At 37.9% G+C, this 21,624-nt stretch overlaps 1 protein-coding gene across 1 annotated transcript in view; it reads right to left on the minus strand.

The window, feature by feature from the left end:
* Positions 1–9,741: 9,741 nt before the first annotated feature.
* The window catches only part of HAPLN1 (hyaluronan and proteoglycan link protein 1), a 78,657-nt gene continuing 66,774 nt past the window's right edge, over positions 9,742–21,624 (minus strand). The window contains exons 4-5 of the mRNA XM_008059575.1: positions 13,955–14,257; positions 9,742–11,582 (exon numbers count right to left, since the gene is read on the minus strand). Of these exons, the coding sequence (XP_008057766.1) occupies positions 11,293–11,582; positions 13,955–14,257 (593 nt within the window). The 3' untranslated portion in view covers positions 9,742–11,292. The remainder of the gene's footprint in view (positions 11,583–13,954; positions 14,258–21,624) is intronic.

Consider the following 21,624-nt stretch of genomic DNA (forward strand, 5'->3'; position numbering starts at 1 on the left):
CTTGGGTAACAATGTGATGTTAGCTTCATAAAATGATTTCGGGAGAGCTCCATTTTTCTTAATACTTTCAATAGGATTGGTATCAGTTTTTCCTTGTATGTTTTGTAGAATCTGCTGGAAAGCCATCAAGTCTAGGGCTTTTATTTGTAGGTAGTTTTTTTTATGACATAGTCAATTTCCATCCTACCCAAGGCAGATTTAATGCAATACCCATTAAATTATCAGCAGCATTCTTCTCAGACCTGGAAATGACAGTATAGGAATTTATATGGAAATATAAACAACCAAGAATCGCCAAAACAATCCTCAGCAAAAAACAAACAAAAACAACAACAACAAAAAACAAAGCAGGAGGTATCACACTCCCAGACTTTAAACATTATTATAAAGCTACAATAATCCAAACAACCTGGTATTGGTACAAGAGGATTTGCTAAACCAGAAAGAAAATATTTTCAGTTCAAATGTTACTGGTCTTGTATTTTTTAAAAACGTCAACTAATCTAGCCAAGGCAGAACATTTTCAAAGGAACATATGTGATATGAAATTTATATTGCATTTTCTTTTGCAACTTAATAGGTGCTTGTAAAACAATTTTGGTCATTTTTTTGAAAAATGTATTGCTAGGGAGATAATCATTGTGCCTAGGAGAATTGTGGGTACAACTTACAATAACTCGAATGTTGACATTGAGCAAAAACTGTCTAGGTTTGAAACTGATCACCATATTGAAGAAGGAATGCCTTGCTTTACACAGAGCATGATATTTGGTAGACTTAAGGATCATTATTACAAGCTCCCAGCCTTGGGCTGGGGACAAAAGTCCTATCTGATATACTGTGATTGCAAAGGAAATAACAAATAATGAAGGTGATGAAGATTATAATGATTATGATGACGATGACTGACGCTTGCTGATGAACAGCATATATAGAAGTCTTTACCCACATGCCAGGCACTCTTAGAAGCATTTGCACATGTTAATGAATTTAATCAGCAAATAACCAGTGTAGTAGCTGAGATGAGCTGGTTTTTCTCTTAATCCCTGGCACTCATAAAAGGACTGCAGATAACTAAGAGATTAAAGTTAGCTGGAGTATCCAAGCACTTCCTGGAGATTACCTTGATGAAACCCTGAGTTCACCAGGCAGCCCTGGTACGTTAAGGCAGAAACTTGGTTGGGGACACCTCACGGCAGACTAACAAACTCTACCAGGTTGCATCACGGCTTCTTCAGTTCCTTTCACCATTCACCTAGTGATAAAAATTTAGACAGAATCAGTTTGTTTCCTACCTCGGAGATGTGAGGAAAGGCATGTGGTATGTTTTGAGTTGTTATGGTGACAGGAATTGAAGAATCACTGGAGCAGTCACAGGGGTGAGGGAAGTGGAGGGTCTGGAAAACTGAGACAGTCCCTCTTGGTAGAGAAACACCCCACCTGAGGTGCTCATGGCTCTCCCTGAGAAACCTTAAAGACGATTCAGGCTCTTGCCAAGTGACTCTAGGGTGGCTTCCCAATGATAGAGTTGGAACAGAGAATGATGTCATGGGGAAGGACTGATAGATTCAAATCTAGAATATTTTCCCCACATGTTTGAAAAATTTTGGCTTTGTTGAGGAGGTACTAATATTGGGGTGCATTAATTTGTTAAATAATTGTTTAATACTTCTTTAGAAACTTTAGAAGTAGAGGAGAAAAGGGAACCCCTACAAATACATGGATGCATTTCCTTCCAGACATGTTAATTAATTTATTGCATGGAATTGAAATCATAAAGTCAATGTACTTTTTTTATAACATCCATTTTTAAGTTGCTATTTTTGATTATTTGCATTAGAATGGAATCTTTCAGAGCCTCGGGTCAATACTGTATGCTTGTAAATTTTGGAGTTTTTTAAAGTTTCTAGATGCAAAGAGTCATTAAATATTTACATCTCTTTACATATTTAAAGAAATATGCTTTAATTATATTTTCAGTGTTCTATTTATCTTTGCATTATTCTAAACAAGATCGGAGGGAGTTTATTTATACAACGTGTTAGAACTGACTTGTGAAGTAATGCTTTATTTCATGTTGGAGATTAAAAAATGATACCCCATGGAGTGGCACTTTGGCCTGCTGAGTACTCGGACTAGAGGAAGCTGGAGGGCCTCAGCAGCAAAGTCCCTTTCTTCTTGCCTTCCTGTCTCCTCTGAAGCAAGTTATAGAAACCAAATTCCTCTTTAGCAAGGTATCTCATAGAAAATAGAACTTCTTCCCCCCAAAGCAAGCTATAAAACCTGGAATGATCATGCTTTTCCTTCTCCCCTAAAGACCCTCATTCTGGAGTGTCCTGCTCATACCTGGTAATAAGGAGTACTGCACGGAGAGACCAAGAAGAATCTGGACAGACAGACATTGGGGGGTTTCCCTCAGTCTATTCCCATTGGAACATAGCCTTCTGTCTAGTCACATTTCTACATGGCCATCCCTTCTTTACCAAACCCAAGCTTGCAATCAGCTTTCCCTAGGTCTTTGGGTCTTCATTTCTGAAGGCTCTAATGTCACATAAAGCTTTGATTAAACAAAGTCATTACGCTGTCCTCTTGTTACAAGAATGTCAGCCACGAGCCTTATCATGGGTGAAGAAAGGTATCACAACTTTTCACCCTTACATGAATCAGATGTTGATATTTCTATGAACTGGTTGTCATAGAGATAGCCTGTAGAGAGCCCCCTTGACATAAGTGACTCCATCTTAGAAAAAGACTCGATCTTACAGTTCAAAAGGCACCGTGCCAAGGGATCAGATGTTTTGCCTCATAATAAAGACTACAGCCAACCAGAAAAGGGCATAATCAAACATAAGCCTTTCCTCTCCCAGTCTTCATCAGGGGACTCTGTGGTTGTAAAAAGACAGGACTTCATCAGCTCCACACGGCTGCCTTAACACACACTGTCTCACTGTTATTCATGATAAGCACCTGGGATCTACCACTGAAGGCTCTGCCTACATCAAAGACTCTTTCTTGCAAGACTCTGATGGACCTTCTGGGCCAGGCCAGGGCGCTGCTTTTGTCCACATCACCCTTCCTAGACAGGTTTGTTCACTCTTCCTCCTATCCTTTTTCTCTTGATGTGCAGTGTCACATTGTTGGTTGTGGAATGTTTAATCTAAAGCAGTTACATATTGATGAAGTATACTTTCATATATGACTTGTAATATTGACTGACAGTGGCATGGCTTGGGCCTGTGTGCCCTTGGCTCTGACTGCTGAGTGAACAGAAATAACTGAGGGAATTGCTTCTTTGGGAATTCCATGTAGCTCATGGCTTCTATACTCGAATAGCATCAGTAAAAGGTTGACCTTGAGGAATGTCACAGAAGTGCGTGGACCTGGTTGTCTCTTCCCTTGAGCTTCTCACGATTCCTCTGTTTTGACTTTCTAGAATGTTCAGCAGTCATCTCCAGGCTCTGTTAGACTGCTTCCCAACCCACATGCTACCAGGCCTCCCAAAGACATTCTGAGCAGTGCTCTCCCTCCAAACCTTCAAAACCCTTATGTCTGAGCTTTCTTGCCTTATCCTTGAATTGGTGTTCATTCTCCATGAATTTATCTCACTCTGGCAGTTTTCTGTATCTATCTGGTGACAAATGAGTGTTGCCTATGGTATTAGTGCACATTTTAAATTAATATTTATTTTTTTAAATTTCATTGGATAATGAGTTATCATTCTTTTCTTTAGAATTTAGAATTCTTCTTTCTGGTGGAGAAGACACAAAGTAGAATTTTATTCCTTATTTTGCATGGGAGGCATGCTGGTAGGAAGCTTCTGTGTCTTTGGCCACCCATCTTCTCTGTGTACTCAGAAGGAGGGGTAGGAAGGGGCAGACCAAGGGAAATGGTCCCTTGGTGCCATTTCCAGGCCATGCCTATGCCTCTGTACTGTCTGGGGAGCCACTGCATGAGGGTGTTCAGCATGGCAGGAGGCAATTCTAGGCTGTCCCTCCTGGTGGGATAGTCCAACATTTCAAGCTAGTTTATGATTGGATCACATGGTTCATGTCTCTCATAACAAGATGAGTTATGGCAGACTCAGATAGCCATGTCATACCCAAGGTTCATTCAACACTTGCTACATTAATTAATCAACTCTAGATAACATAGAATGCAAAAAACTATGTCATTAATAAAAATATAATTGAACTGTTGGCATTATGATCTAATTTGCATTTAAAACCATGACCTATTTACATACATAAGTAAATATGATATTATCAAACAAAATGTGTAGTATGAAATCATGAGTGATAATGAACTTTACATCTTTAAATAATTTTATTTAATTATTAGAAATTAAATTTTGTATTGTTAGTACCTTTTGCTTGGATAAAAAAACTGAGGCCCATTTTTCTGTTTGATTTGCAAATCTGTGTTCAGATTATAATGAAACAACTAGTTATAAAGTGTTTATTATGTGCCAGGAACTGTTCCATGATTTTACATGAGGTTATATATGATGTAGATGTTCAGAGAAACATCCTCTGAATCTTCTGCTTGACTGAAATCTTCCTTTTGCTACTTACAAGAAGATGTGTGACCTTGGGAAAGTCATTTAATCTCACTGGACTTTGATTTTCTCATTTAAACATGAAATTTTTTTTTTTAGAAAATAAAGGTATAATACCTATCATACAGGGTGTTAAGTGGATTAAATAAATTGTACATGTAAAATATTTAGCACAATGGGGCATATTGTGTTAGGTATTACCAAAATATATTAACTCATTCAAATTTTATAATTCTGTCAGGCAGGCATTAATGATATCATTAATATTAATATTTCTACTTTTAGATGGAGAAACCAAGGCCAAGAAATACTAAATGATCTGCCCAAAGACAGTATGTGGAAAAGCTCATTTTAAACTGTGGCATCATGGCTCTAGTGTCTACCCTGTGAACCACTCTAGTGTGCTTCCCATTATTAACAGCTCATTATCTTTCACTTTATGAGTAGATTACTGATAATTAATAAGGAGTGCACGTTTTCAATATGCATGATACCATCAAATAAATATTATGCCTTTGGAAAACAGCAGCACTTTTCTATTTTAACATATACTGTTAGAATTTTTAGTATAAGTTGTCTCTGATATTTGGCAAACCAATTTAATTAACCCTATATCCTTACTGAGGGTGAGTGTAGAATTCTTTCTCTCCTCTCTCTCTCTGTTTTCCTCCAAAATATCTTACACAATTGTTATTTTAGTCCTTGTGGTACTTTAGATGGGAACAAGTTTGATGTCAGGATAATATATCAATAGTTTAAAATAGTTTTTATAGAAGGAATAACCATAATAAAGCAGGCAGATGACTTGTTAGATATATATTTGCTAATGTGATGGGAACTATCACTAGAAGACAAAGAACAAATCAAAGGCACCAATTATATGGTTTTAAAAAGATATTCAAGCCGGGCTCGGTGGCTCAGCCTGTAACCCCGCGCCTTTGGAAGGCTGAGGTGAGTGGATTGCCTGAGCCCACGGGTTCGAGACCCGCCTGGGCAGCAAGACCTCATCTCTACAATAAATAAAAAAATCAGCCGGACGTAGTAGCGCATGCCTGTAATTCCGGCTACTTGGAAGGCTGAGCCGGAAGGATTTCTGGAGCCCAGCAGGTTGAGGCTGCGGTGGCCGGGAGCGGCCACTGTACTCCAGTCTGGGCAACAGAGTGAGACTCCAAATTAAAAAAAAAAAAAAAAAAAGTATTCAAAGTTGTGACCTATAAACATCTACCTAATCACATATTGACAGAATGACGTTGATTTTCGCTTCTAAATTGTCGAGACCAGTGCTTTTCAACCCTGGTTGTACATTATAATTAATGAGGGATAGACTGGTTAAAAATTCTGATATCCAGGCTACATCCTTGGTTTTAGTCTGTGGGGGACAGACTTGGGCCTCAGTGTTTTTTTTACAGTTCCTCAAATAATTCCAATATGCTGAGTACAACTGCCTTAGCAGATTTCTGGATGTTCATTTACATTGAACCGAAAGCTTGGCTTGTCAAAAGCCTCCAATTAAAAGAGCAGAGTCTGCTTCTCAGTCACCTGAAGTTTGGCTCCCATGGAGTAAGGATGCTCAATTTGGCAGAACTTGAGCACAGGAAGAACCACAGAGGAGATGATTTATCTTTTCTCCAGGCTTGCTGCAATCATTACAGGAGGACATGTTTATTTATTAGAATAATAAATAGTGGTTTTGTCTTTAGATTCATATGTAAGATTCTCAGCATCTTCAAAGAAGGAGCTTTCATACCTCCAAAACCTCAGACTCTCTTGCTTTTTATCTTTCTCTGCTTTTTACGTATATAACTTTTGGCAGGTAGAATTTTCATTGATTAAAATCAAAGAGAGACACATTTTTAAAACGTGCCTCCTCCTCAAAACCCCAGCTATGTCAAACAGGATGAAGAGCTGGCTGTTGGGTTCCTTGCTTTGAAAGAAAAAATATAGGGATGCAATATTCTTAGAACTCTGTTGCCATCTAAGAATTTTACATTTGAGGATAAAGTCAATGCCTCCATTGTTGAGTCATGGAGAATGTGAGTTTTCTCTCAACCCTGGGGACCTCTTCTGAATAAATGCAGCTCAGGCTGCCCTCAGAACCAACTAAATAAAAAAACCCATCTTTTCATGGCTGAGACACAAAGCTGTGAGCTTCCAGAATGCTCCACCTGGTGAGAAGCAGAGACCACAGATCCATCTTAAGACATGCCTGCAAATAATCCTAAACAGAGGGCCCAAGAAATTGAGGTAGGAAAGAAAATACCCTGCTCGTACCCTTCTAGTGTCAGCTTCTGCTTGGTTCACGTATTTCCCATGCTTCTCTTCAATAATCCTTTGCTGTTATTACTCTCCTTACATATCTGACCATCATGAACAGTGCCATTCAGCTCAAGAATAGTCTTCATATTAATTCCTATCATTGGGGAGGAAACTAAGGAATCACACCCTAGCAGTTTGCTTGTTATTTCAGCATTATGAAACACTGAAAGACCCTTCAATATTAGTGCCAAGAAGGTTTTGCATCTGACCAGGCTGTAATCACATATGAAAACTATCGGCAAAGTGAATATGATATCTTCCATTTGTGTAAGAACTTAAACACAAAAAGAAGATGATTTAATTTCATATCCTTTGAACTTTTATCTTTTCCAAAGTTGTTAAATGTATTCCAAATAAGTATGGAAAAAGTCTTTTTTTTTTTTTTTTTTTTTTTTTTTTTTTAGAGCTAGGGTCTTGCCATGTTGCCCAGGCTGGTCTTGGACTTCTGGTCTCAAGAGATCCTTCCGCGTTGGCCTCCCAAATATTAGGGTTGTAGGTGTGAGTGACTGGACCCAGTTGTATGGAAAAAAAGTATGCTGCCTTTTTTTTTTTTTAAAATATCAATAACTCAAACTCATTTAAATGTATTTCCATTTAAGTCATGGCACCAGCAGTAGACCCTTGCACCCAATAGTTTATTTCTATATACCAGAACAAATCCCAAAAAAGTTTTTAATATTGAAAATTCAGGATAGGGATGAAAATATTAAAAAATTCCTTGTTATTGAACTGTAAAGGGTTAGAAAGAAGGACTTAATTATGAAAATAAAAACCTTTCTTTTAATTCCATACTCATAATTAACTCATCAAGCATTTCCAGTGTATTGTTCTAATAAACAGCATCACAGATTTATGAGATTGCTAACCTAGTAAGCGAAATAAATTATGCTTTAAATCATATATAAAGAGGAAAAAGCCAACAGATTTGGGATAGTACTATTGCTGATTTAGTGATACCATAGATACTTTTTTTGTTGTTGTTAACTTTACCAAAATACTACGAGGTGGAAATTGTTATGTGTTTACAATTTGAAGTTAAATGTATCAGAACAAGGATAGATGAAATGTCTTTTTTTGAAATAATGTATTTACAGAGTTTGACACAAAGAAAAATAGCTGTTACACTATAACTCAGAAGAATCAAAAGATACTGCAATAACATAAAATTGCTTTTAATGTTTACCAGTTCATTGTATCTTACAGAAAATGAAAACATTTTTTTTTGTAATACAGATTGGTTCTTCTCCTCAAAATTTATACTCAGTATTTATTAAATATTGATTTTATTTTAATCAGGTGGCTTAATTATTTTGCATTTCCATTTCTTTTGTTGTACATACATTGCTGCTTTGGCAGTAATGAGCTATGATAGAATTAACTTTTCAACAAAACTATGCCAGTTCTCCACTGATCTTTCTTTATGCATTCCATGCTAAAAACTGCTAAGCGATTCCCTTTTAATCCTCCCCTATACAGTGGTCAGCTACTCCATTAGACCACCATATTGCTTGGAGTGCTAAAATTGAGAAACTCAGTGTGGCTGCCAGCAACCAAATTGGAATCTCCTTTGAGTCTACTTCTAATTGCCAAAATAATAAGCAACTAAATTATTGCATAAAATAATACTTAACAGGTACCGGCCCCCTTCCTATGAGAGAAAATTTAAATTGACAAATACCATATTTGGCTAGAAATTACTGTGATGAACCATGGCAGCAATCATTCAAAGATGGCTTCCAGTGTTCATGTGACCAACTTGTTTTCATTCCTATGATGTCTTTTTATACTAATTTATTTTTGTCTGGATTTTTAAATGTAAGTGTTTCAGTCAGGTTTGCAGATCTACTTTGTTCTCACATGGTCACAAGTGTTAATTATGGGCAAAATCATCAAAACAAGATATCCTGGTCCAGCCTCTTTTCTCCTTCTGATACTTTTGGGATCCAAGTCTGAGGAGAAATTTCTGAATTAGCCAGTATTGTATCAACTTTCTGTTAGGAATTGTACCAGAATAACTTTCCTTTTTCAGACATTCTCAGTGAGATATCTTTGGGAATGAAGTAGAAAATAGACATTTGGTGGAAAAACAGCAAAATGAGAACAGTAAAAAGACTCATTAAAGTAGGAGTCTAAAGGGCATGGAAATTCTGATCCTTTGGGCAAAGTCAGAAGATAAAAATTCTGCTCAGCAGTATTTATCGTGTTAAGGTTTTTGTTTTTTACAAGAATGGAAAAATGGTGTGTAACTGATACAGATTTTAATCAGCTAACAGTCACTCCAGAGATTTTGATCAGCACCAATTCCTATACTAATAAGTATTCAAAAGTTAAGAAACGTTACATGTTTAACATTATTAAGGTAGAGTTCTGCAATAGTAACTGAAAATTATACTCCTGCTTCCATAGAAATATGTTCCCACTTAAAATTCCAAAAAAAATACATGTAACATAGGTAATAACAGTTCAAGTATGGATTTCTTCCAGTGAGCTAGCCCCCATATTTGAGGTGTTAGAATTATTTTGGAGCTAGTCCCCTCTTTAAATAACATATTCATATGATCCTAGGCCGTTCGGGTCTCATTAATTTAGAAGTGCAAGTTCTGTTTATGCCACCAGTGTTTGGGTTTAAACCTCACAATCTCTTTGGATTTATAGTTTTGTACAATTTGCATATCCATCCTAACTTAGAAATGTGCATGCATACATTGTCATCTTTTAATATTAAAGCATCTGAAAATTTCCAGGTATGTTTTGATGAAAGAAGGGTTCTACTTTTATTTACAATATTTTGTCTAGATAATATATGAATATAGTTATGGTTTCATGGACTTCCAATTGTTCTATACCTTCCACACACATAACTCTACATTTATAGAGTAAATTTATTAGATTTATTACAGAGCTTTAAATGCAACCACAATAAATTCAGGAAACAGATTTATTTACTCATGTTCATGGGAGGAAAGTCTACATAAAAACATTCATAAAAGCATACCAGCTATGTCATACTTGGGTTATTAAAATAAATCCCATTTATTAGAACTCATTGCAAAACAATGGGAAACCATGAAATGTAATTTGAATACAAATATTGGTCCCTGTAGGGTCTCAGCAGTCATAAAAATATAGGAAAACAGAGCTTTATTTAAGATTGGAACTGCTAATGTGCAAAGTTGTTTTTTGTAATTGAATTTAAACTTTCATTTAAAGCCCTGAAGATTTTAGTGTAAACTCTTTGATGACAGCTTCAGCATTTTATTTAATCCCAATGAGGACCAGCAAGGGAAGTGACATTACTGACCACATTTTCTATTTGGAAGAAGGTTTGGAACTACATCATTGATTTTTTTTCCCCAAACACAGGCACCAGGTGGGCTTTCTAGTGAATATACAAATAGGAATAATAAGAAATTTGAAAGTCAGGTCTTTGTTTCTTGGTGAGGCAAATGTATAGTTATTTATTCCTTTTATGAAGCAATTTTTCATGTAATGTAAATAAGAAAAATATTAAATAGTTTAAAGTTATTTTATAGGACAATAACATTTCATAGGCTAACATAAAATCAAGCTGCTAAATTTTACAATTTTTCTGTCCAGCAGTTTCTCTATATAACTGCCCTGAGTAGATGCTAAATGCTGCTTAGCAAATGGCCCTTAGAATTTAAATATAACTCAGTAAAGCTACTCAAAAGATAAAACAGTTCTTCTCAGACATGTGTAATTTTGATTATAAGAAGGTAGAAGTTTTTCATCGGTTAAATATTATCTGCTTACTTAAGTCTCATACTTCATATAAACGGGATTATTAAGGAGTTTCCACTGTGCTTATTACTATGCACTCGAGTCTGTATGAATTTTTTTGTTTTTGGTCAAAAAGGTAGAATTTTAAAGAGTAAAATAGTATGTCTATTGGAGACCTGAAATATTAACTTTTAGAAAAGTGTAGATTGTTCCCTTGTGAAACTGAGTTTCGTTTGACCCCCCAGTTTCTGTGAAGAGGCCTGTATTTCAAATCTGTTGCTCTAATTGGCTTATTGTAGTGCACTTCAAAATTGTACAAATGTGTAAAACGTGTGCTTGTAGAAGCTGCTGCTCTGAGTAGCTTTACTTTCCTGAATTTAGTCCTAGCAATCCTCAAGCGATGACGGCATGCCCGTTCATGGAAAGGTACTTGGGTTGACAGAGTTAAATGGTTGGGCCCGAAAGCCCCTTGATGTAGAGCTTTCCTTAAAATTATATTAATTTATATTATCTATTGAATGATAGCTTTACAAAAACAAATCAATGAATTGGTCTTTATGAAAATGACTCTTTACAGTAAGTAAAAAAAGGGTTATCACAGTTTTGGTAACTTGCGCGAGTTCGTATTGAAAAACCACCTTTCACATGTTCGTAGTGACTGGAGACCGCCGCCCGGGCCCTCAGTTGTAGGCCCTGAAGCAGTAGACCCCGTACAGCTTGTGCTTCTTGTCTGGGAAGCCCACGAAGCGCACAGCGGCCTCCGTGGGGCTGCAGCGCCGCCGGGGCCTGGAGATGGGGTAGCGCACGCTGCCATCCGCCAGCCAGCCCGCGTCGCATCGGTCGTAACCCAGAAGCTTCCAGGCAACAAATATCTGGCCCACCTTGGCAATCTGAGCACCGTCGTTGAGGCAGGCTTGCACCGCTTCGTCGTAGGTCAGCTTGGTGGGGTGGATCAGGTAGTAGAAGCGGCCTGCGGGGAGAGGGGCACAGGGTCAGTGGGCCTGTCTGCCTCTGAGCCACCCACAGTGGGAAGGAGCGTTTCTCAAGGACAGGGGAGAGAGGGCTGTGTCTGTGAGGTTTCTGGAAGACGGGACTGTCAGTTAGATGTAGGGTCCCTAGATCGCTCTTCATTCAATCAGTTTTTCCCTTGCCCCTTAATACGTGTCCAGACATGCCCTTTTGTAGCCTTAAACAGAAAAGGGAAGTGACAGATGCAGTTTCTGTTAGCTAATTAGTGACTAAAAGAGCCCTTCTGTGGCACCAAAGACAGAACTCCATGTCAAAAGCAAGAGCTATTGAAATTCTAGCTGTAGCAAGACTGAACTCCAGCACAAGTTTCTGGAGAGGCAAAATTTGAATGTGAAAGGATCAAAAACCATTCCTGACATAAAAGTCCATTTAAAGAAAATCAAAAGCCCTCAAGTCCTTTTCATTACAGGTATCAATAAGACATTATTCCCATTCAAAGACTACAGTATGAAAATGCATAGAGTACAGGAAGTCACTTGCCACAAATAATACGTACTTGGAATATAAACTTCGTCTGTGATCACTCACTAGTTAAGATGAATGTTTATTTTTTTCCACTTCCATCTGTTGGAGCTTAATACCTGACCATTTCTTCATTTCAGAGAAAGACAAGTTAGTCCCAACCGCTTATTGAATAGTGTTCCTTACTGAGATTCCTTTAACATGTATTAAATATGTATAAAATGCATAAAATATGACATCAAATGGTGGAAAGTGATACACACTGACTGGAGATTTTCTCAGCCATCCTGGAGTTTTAGGTAGAACTAATCAGACTCCCTCATTGGATTAGATATTGTGATGTGGTATCTCCTGACCCCCATTAATTAGAGGTTACTGAAGTACAAATGAGTGCTTGGTGGTTCCTTTATTTTCGAGACGGGGTCTTGCTCTGTCACCCAGGCTGGAGTGCAGTAGTGTAATCATAGCTCACTGCAGCCTCAACCTCCTGTGCTCAAGCAATTCTCCTGCCTCAGCTTCCAGAGCAGCTGGGACTACAGGTATGCAGCACCATGCCTGACTTACTCATCTGTTTGTTTTTTTGTAGGGATGAGGTCTCTCTATGTTGCTCAGGCTGGTCTTGAACTCCCGGGCTCAAGTGATTCCCCTTAGTTTTATGTACTGCTTCAGCCTCTGGACTAGTTGGGACTACAGGCATGTGCCACTACACCCAGCTGTTTTTTGTATTTTTGGTAGAGATGAGATTTTGCTATGCTATCCAGGCTGACCTGCTTGCCAGTTCTTTCTTAACTGAGATGATGTCATTTACAGAAAGGGTGGAAGCCATGAAACATTAACTAGGGGGTTGGTTCTAGCATCTATACCAGAGGTCAGCAAACTACAGCACGAGTCAAATTTGGCCTCCTACCTATTTTTGTAAATGACATTTTATTGGAATACAGTCATATCCATTTGTTTGGTATGTCTAGTATGGTTGTTTTTGTGCTACAACATACACATCTATGTGGAGTAGTTGCAACAGACACCACATGACTGGCAGAGTACAAAATATCTACTTTCTGGCCCTTTATAGAGACAGGTTGTTGCCCCATGATCTTTTTTCTACTTTCCCCAAAGCACCAAGGACCTAAACTATAAAAAGATGAACCAAGGGCTTGCATCATGGGTGTGTGATGCAATAGGGCTCCACATGTAGAGTGCCCCTTGTTTGATTTAAGGTTCTACTGTTGCCATTTTGATATTCTTAACATTTTTGAACAAGGAGTCTCACATTTTTATTTTTCCCTGGGCCCCAAAAATGATGGGGCAAGAGAAGGGCTGGGAGTTGTCAGGCCACAACAAATCCTTACCATCACTGATGCCAACTTTCATTCTGCTATTTTCCTCCAGTGTTAGTCCTACTCTATATTTCTAACTCACGTCTCCCTTTGTCCTGAGCTATGCTGGTCATATATGAATAAACACATATTGTTGTTGAGAGAGGGAGAGCTGGGGTGCTATCAAAGACATCTGGACATGAACTTGGGAGAGTCACATGCTACAGAGGGCACACTGTGGCAGCACCAACTTTAACAATAAGAGACAGACTTCCTATCACGTGACGTGTTAACTATTTTACGATAAAACTTGGATGCAATAAAACCCAGGAGTCTTACAAATATGCACTATTGCTTGACTTATGTGGATATTTTAAAAATAATGACATTCAAGAACTCTGTATATCTTCTTAAACTAGAGTAATATTTCAAAGCTCTTTTTGTGTCCTTAAGTAGATAAGATAAAAGCCAAGTGTGATGAAATATGTGGATTGGTCTCCAGGATGGCAAGAAGGCAACACAGTTTACATCTTACCATTGAAGTTGGATGTAAAACAGAAAACATCATATCTGCTCTTATCCTTATCCCAAAACCCGTAGTTCCTGACGCCGGGCACAGTGTTCTGGCCCCCACAGGGCTCTCTGGGCTTGGTGATGGGGTACTGCACAGAGCCATCGCTGAGCCAGCCTGCGTTGCACCAGTCCAGGCCACCCCGCCAGGCATCATAGAGCTGCTCAAAGGAGGCCATCACCGCATCCTGGTCCAGACAGGCCTGCTGCGCCTCGTGGAAGTTGAGATTGTAGCGCCCCAGGCGTGGGAAGTAAGGGAACACCACACCTGTCCAAGGAGAGGCAAGGGGTCAGTTGAGACACCAAAGGTATCAAACCTGAGCATGGCCCACTCGACTGGTAGAGCATACCATAGCATCTCGTGAGAGGAGGGAGTGACTTTTAGTCAACCAGCAGCAGTTCTTCATGGTCCCTTTCTCCTAAACAGCCTCCCAATCCCCAGTACCTCCCAGTTAGTTTTTTTGTTTGATGACTTCAGGGATTTGCCTCTTTTGTTACCAGTTCAGCGCATGCCTTAAAATTCTCCTTTCTAAAGATATCTGTCTGCAGATTGTAGTTTCCAAATAGCTGTCTCTGATAACTTGTCTTCCATTACTGGTCACTAACCCTGTAACAGATTACTACCAAGCACTTTCACTTATGGAAAAGTCAAAATTGAATACTAAGAGTCAGTTGGGGATGTGGAAATAGTTGACGTTGAATACTAGGAGTTGGCTGGGGATGTGGAAATAGTCAACATTAAATACTAAGTGTTTGTAGAGGATGTGTAAATAGTCAATGTTGAATACTAAGAGTTGGTAGGGGATGTGGATATAGTCAATATTGAATACTATGTTGGTAAGGAAGGTAGTGTTTAAAGACTGTATTTATCAAAATTCACAACATTTCACTTAGTAATGATTCTATAATTACAATTTAGTTGTATTTAGTCTTTCACATGTATAAAGAAATATGTTAACACATGATTCAAATGTAGCTATATTCCTGCTCTGATATGTGCTCTTAATAACTTGCAGATAAATCATTTTCATTTAAGGAGTTTTTTATTTGGAGAAACCCTAAAGTGAATTCCTTGGCATATGTAACAAAAACCTAAATAAACAGTTGCATTTCATATTCTGTACATTGAGGTATACCACCATAAAAGCACTGTGGTACCCTTATCGGCTTCAACTTTCAATGAGTCTATAATCTTACTTTTTTTCTGCCCTTGAATAGCAGAACTGAAACAGAAGCTTTCATTTGACAATATTTCCATTATTATTTTCAACTTCTAAATTTATGTACTCAAGCTGAAACTAAGCTTTTAAAAACATTTATATTACAAATTGGGGAAAAAAATGTCCCGAAGCATGTCCAATAAAAGGTAGGTACAGAGCTGGGCTCGGTGGCTCAGCCTGTAATCCCGCGTCTTTGGGAGGCTGAGGTGAGTGGATTGCCTGAGCCTGCGGGTTCGAGACCCGCCTGGGCAGCAAGACCTCATCTCTGCAATAACAACAACAACAAAAAATCAGCCGGGTGTGGTAGCGCATGCCTGTAATTCCGGCTACTTGGAAGGCTGAAGCGAAAGGATTGCCGGAGCCCAGCAGATCGAGGCTGCGGTGGCCGGGAGTGGCCGCTGCACTCCAGTCTGGGTGACAGAAAGACTTCAACTCAAAAAAAAAAAAAAAAAGGTAGGTACAGAATAGACGTCCGTTGATTGACTGATTAATGCCAAAGAATTAAGTTAGATATTTTAGAGGACAAAAATCCCTTAGTAAATGTCAACAGTGTGACTTGGCACTTGACTTTGCCTGGCAAGATGCAATGGTTTCCCAAAAGCATTTCTTTTGGTAAAATAATGATGGGAGGTGATTGAGCTGTCTTACAACCTTCTGCACAGTTTCTTTAAAAGATAGATAAAGATGTCTAGATAGGAAAGTAAAGTTGTATCATTTGCTGGACTTTAAGAAAAACCATTGTGTCAAAGTATCTCTTTTATAGTTATTCAAACATAACTAATTTAGAGTGATTAGTCAAGGACTTCCCTTGAATTTTTTAATATAATTAGAAATTATTAGTATTTTAGCACATGGAATACAAACAATTGTCCCACTGACACAGTAATTTGGTGAGCTATAACACATGTGCTGTTTTATGAGACTGTAGACCCTATTGAAGATGATGTGCAATTCACTAATAGCATAACCAGTGCACAGGAAATATTTTCTTTTATAAGTTGTCCTAGGAAACTTTACAAGGAGAAATTTCAATGGCCTTAAATCAAGTCACGTCCACTGAAGGCCTCTGTAGGACACATTTGTCTCTCTAGGGCAGTCCAGCTGGCACCATCCACAAAAGGCAGAAATCCAAGAAGGCTTCCTGAGCTCATTCTGCCTTCTCAGGTTCTTGGCTGAGGGATCTATAGGCTGAATCAGGGCCAAAAGGAAGAAGGAAAAGCCTCTCTTGGTTACACTGATTCCTGTGGAGAGCTGGAGGGAAGGCCTGGAGATGGTTTTGTCTAAGGCGGGTTCCGCCCAGGCACTTGACTGACCCAGTGAGCATGGGTGAGGAACTATTATAGTGTGCTCCCTGTCCCTTGTGTCTTCTATCCTCTTTCCTCAACAACTCTGGAAATGCAGATGAAAAGGAAAATATTCAACATGTCAGTAGAGATTCCCTTGGCAGCTAGATCTCAAAGAGAGAAATCCTCAAGGTATCTCAACCTGAGACGAGAAAAACCAGTTGGGCTGACTTCCATTTTCACAAGCAGCTCAAGATTGTCAATAGTGAAGCATGTGGGATATTTTAATGCATAGTAATTTTAAAGACCTGGAAAACCCTTCAGGTTTAAATTCACTGTAGAGTATTTTGGTGGACTCTTCTAAACATTACGACAAATTTTCCTCTAGTATTTTATTCTTTATTAGACACTGAATGTTGCTGAAATATGATGGATATAGTTCCAAACCCAGTGTAATGTATTTTTACTTGAGTTGCTTTCAAATTTTACATAATTTCATAAGATTTTTTAAAGTCAAAGTGACATGTAAAAATTTTAGTATTTTTTAATCATAGGAATAAACGGTCAACTTACTGTTTTATCAACTAAAGAGTTACTGAACAAATTTTTGATTAATGTTTGGTGGTACAGGAAAGAACATATTCCAAGTGAAGCAAAGTCAAGTTCTATGCCTTACTCAGAGTTTTCAAAAATTCACTGTATTCTACATGTTTCATGCACACATTTCAACAATCAGATGTTTCTTATAAGCAGGGGCATTTCTGAAACTACATATTTGTTAGTATTTTGTTTATTTATTCATTATACTTCTCGCCAGTTAAGATTTCAACATCCAATTATAGAAACCTTCTTGGTTCTGTGGAAAAACTTGCAACTTCTACAGCTGAATTATGGAGCAAATAGTTGCTTTCATCCAGTGTTGCAAAATAGAAAAGTTAAACTTTTACGGGCATAAAAGAAGGATGTATGATTATTTTTCAGGGAATATCTGACTCATTTATCCCTTATGTGGAATAAATGTCAAAATATAGTAAAAAACTCTTCACTTTTCCATGAAGGGTTGGTATGTATCATTACAAAGTGGTGAAGAAGAAGGATACATTACATGGAGAAAATAGCAAATGGTATAAGGAGTTGTCAGCTGAAATATATTCTTTAAGATTGATAACTGCACAACCCAATTCATCTTAGCTGTAGGCAATTATCAATTTGTTAGACATGTGGAGGGTTTTCATATTCTGGTACCTATAAAAGGTAAAGGAAGTTTCAACAACTACATAAATTAATTTTTTCTGGGAGTAAACAGGCACAGACCATGTTTAAATAATTTCACCTTCGTGGTGCCTTTCATAATACCCATTAGTACTATACACATGTCTGAAATTATTATTTGACTGGAAAGTTCTCAGATTATAATTTTGTATATTCACTCCCCTTTTCACCAATGGAAAACTATCTCAATGGAAACTTCAGTGTTGTGTTTTCATATTATTATTTGCATATCTATTAGTTGCTGAGATGAATTCTGTAGCCCAACAGTTTACTCAATTTCTTGTGACACTCTCTTTGTTATATTTGTATAAGGTTTGTTTCTTTGTTGGATGCTACTTCTAGGTAGGTAATTGGGAGCATTCAGAGGACTTAATCCTATCCAAGATTCTATAAGAAAATAGTTGTGTTTCTGCAGCTGATGCTAAGTTACATGGAAGTGAGTCTTTCATGAGGACTCACACATTTCTTTGTGCAATATGTTTCTACAAAGAGTTCTTAAGCCACAACTGGGAGCAAGGCATGTGCTTGGTTGTCCAGGATACAGGTAAGGGCATGGTCATGTCCTGTAGAGAATCTACAATTTGACAGGCTATATATATGTATGATGTGTATGTGTGAGTGTGTGTGTGTGTGTGTGTATATGTGTGTGTATATATGTGTGTATACATAGGATATGAATGCATATACATATGCAGGAAGTATATAGGATATATGTACACACACACGGTTTAAACCAGGGCAGAACAATAGCTTGTAATACAAAAAGGAACCACACAATTTAGGCATCATGGAAGACAATTTTTGTCTGATTGGTAAAATTCTTTGGTGAGAATAGCATTTAATCTGGCAATAAAGGTCCAACATAAAGACAACGTATAATCACAGTTGGAGAAGAACTAGTCATGACATCTGAAATGATTTGTATTCCCCACAACCCCCCACCATTGGATGAAGGTTACAAGGATGAGAGGAAACCTGAGTGAAACTTGCTGATTGGTATATGATCCCATGTAATTGATAATCAAAGAGGTCTGAAACAGGAACAAGAACTCAGTAATGATAACCACAAGCCATGTTTCTTGCCATGTATAGTTTGCCATGAATTTCAAATGCCAGTGCATCTAATCTGCTGAACTTTGCTTATCTAATTCAAATCGTGTGGAAATTGCTCTCAGCTTGTCAATCAAGTTGTCTCGAATTGTATTTTTATGGAATTTACTTTATTCTTGTGGTTGTCTTAAGTTGCTATTGTAATTTTACTTTAAGATATACATCCTTATACTGAAGCATATTTAGGTTAAATTGTATCCTGAGTTTTTTTTTTTTTTTTAAATTGGTCAGTGGGAGAAAGGAAAGCAAGGTAAAATAAGATTAGCTAAATCATGGTACTTTTTGAAGCTGGATGATGATATCTGAGGATTCATTATAGTAGTCACTCTACTTTTCCAAATATGTGAAACTAACTCAGTAAAAAATTGAACATTTTAACCTACCAGTCGCCATGCTGAGCCTCACGCAGGCAGACTGGTTTCTGTGTGTAGTAGCATCTACTACTCAAACTTTTGTTTTGAGGAATTTCTCTCTCTCACACATGCTGCCCCGCTCCTGCTTTTCCATGCTCTCTACCCTTTGAGAGGGTCACCGGTCATGATCCACACCAAGTCTCTTTTCCTTAAGAGTTCTTCCCATAACTCCCTACTGCATGCACATTTTTTTTTTTATTTGAAAGTTTATCCTCTTCATGTCAGACATTTACTCACTTGTGAACTATGTACCGAGCACTAACTTTGTTCTTGGCACTTGAGTGTCTTCAAGTAGATCATGGTTAGCAGGTGGACATGGGCAAGTTTGTAAATATTTACAAAACAAAACGGAATTAGGGATGTAGTGGACGTCTATATAAGGTGCTATGAGACCATCATGGGGGGTAATTTACAGCTACCACAAGCACAGGACAGTCCTTGGGTATCTCTCCAATAGTGTTAGGCTTTCAGGAATCTTCTGAAGCCTGAAGTTTCTGTATGCTGCTGCCTTTGTAAAGCCTCTCTTCTTCCTCCAACAGAAATTTCTCTCTTTTAGGGACCCCCAGATCATAGTGGATAAGAACAAAAGCTTCTCCCAATGCCCTTAGACTCAATTTCCAGCTCTAACTCTTTCTAGAGCCAGTCGTGTGATCACCTTAAAAAAGGTGATTGTCCTAAACTCTTAAGCTCCATCTATAAAGAGAATTTATTGAAAACAGGCACACTCTAACAGTGCATATGATTACAGTAATTAGTTTGCACCTACTTATTTTACTGACTTCTGCCTTATTTCATGAAATTTTTTAGGATACCAAATACATGGAACCAGCTTAGGTACCCATCGATGGTGTACTGGACAAAGAAAATGCGGTGCATATATGCCATGGAATACTATGCAGCCATAAAAAAGAACAAAATCATGTCCTTTGCAGCAATATGGGTGAAGGTGGAGGCCATTTTCTAAGCAAGTTACTACAGAAACTGAAAAACAAATACCACATGTCTTCACTTCTAAGTGGGAGCTGAACCCTGGGTACACATGAGCATAAGGGTGTGAACAACAGACACTGGGGATTCATAAAGGGGATAGGGTTGGAGGCAAGGACAAGAGTTGAAAAACTACCTATTTGGGTGATGGGCTCAATCAAAGTCCAGACCTTACCATAACTCATGCAACAAACCTACACAGGTAACCCCTGAATCAAAATAAAAAAAAAATTATTAAACAAAATCTTAGAATATTCAATAGACTGTAAGATTGTTGAATGAAAAGAGGAAAGACATGGAATTATTTGTATTTCATGGCACTAAAACAGCACGTAAACACATTTGTCAGCTAAATTGGTTTCTTGGACCACATTTACTTGGCTTATACACAAATGTGTTCTATGTAGGTAAGTGCCCCAAAGCATGGAGAATTCAGAGATCTGAGATGGTGCTAGGCCTAGGAAAGAAAGTTTTTTTTTTTTTATAGTCTCCTGTCAGCACCTTTAATCGTGCCTTGACGACACTTGATCTGGACCATGAAGTCTTGGTTTGAGCCAACACTTGCTAAATCTCCTTTCAAACAATGAGGAGGCAAGCTTCATGCTCAATGCCACTACCAAGCAGTGATATCCAGGTAGAATTTAGAAATATCTTACTTTCATTGTATTTATTTTTATGACTTCCTCCTATTTCTGGCAAGTTTTACTGGTTTATTATTTAAAATTTCATTTTGTAAAATAAATATAGGGAGTAAGTGTGCGTGTGATTTACTTAAATTGTAGGAATTATTGTGTCATTTAAACATAGGGTTTCAGAAGAAAAATTAACACATAATGTAGTTAAAATTCTTATCTCATAAACAGAGAAGCCAGAGTACTGCAAAGATAAGTGACTTTCTCCTGTCACAAAACTGATACTGGCAGAACTGGGATAACATAAGCCTCCTGATACCACCAGTTCAAGGCTCTGTCCGTCCTCTAATGCTCCTTTGATAAAGAAAATCAATTCTTAATATTTGATATTGGACCATCTTCTCTAAGGCAACTACTTCTTCCACCCTGAATAATGCCTATTTTCATGGATATTAATGTGACTCAATAAGAACATAAAGCACGAGGTAGCTTTATGTGAAGAACTTTTTACAATAGACAAGGAAAGGTCACAAAATGCACTTCACAACACTGTACAAATTGTTAGATGTGCAATGAAAAAATATCTCCATACATGAGGTGTGGTTCCGTGAGACTCTGAAGGTCAAATACTCAGTGATGTGCTGGCGGACAAACAGATATCTTTTCAAAATCTGTTTTAGGAGGTAAAGGAAGCTTCCAGCAGCCACATGCTTATAGT

Source organism: Carlito syrichta, unplaced genomic scaffold (assembly GCF_000164805.1).
Source record: "Carlito syrichta isolate Samal-C Ts95f unplaced genomic scaffold, Tarsius_syrichta-2.0.1 Scaffold304259, whole genome shotgun sequence".
In the NCBI taxonomy this organism is placed as follows: Eukaryota; Metazoa; Chordata; class Mammalia; order Primates; family Tarsiidae; genus Carlito; species Carlito syrichta.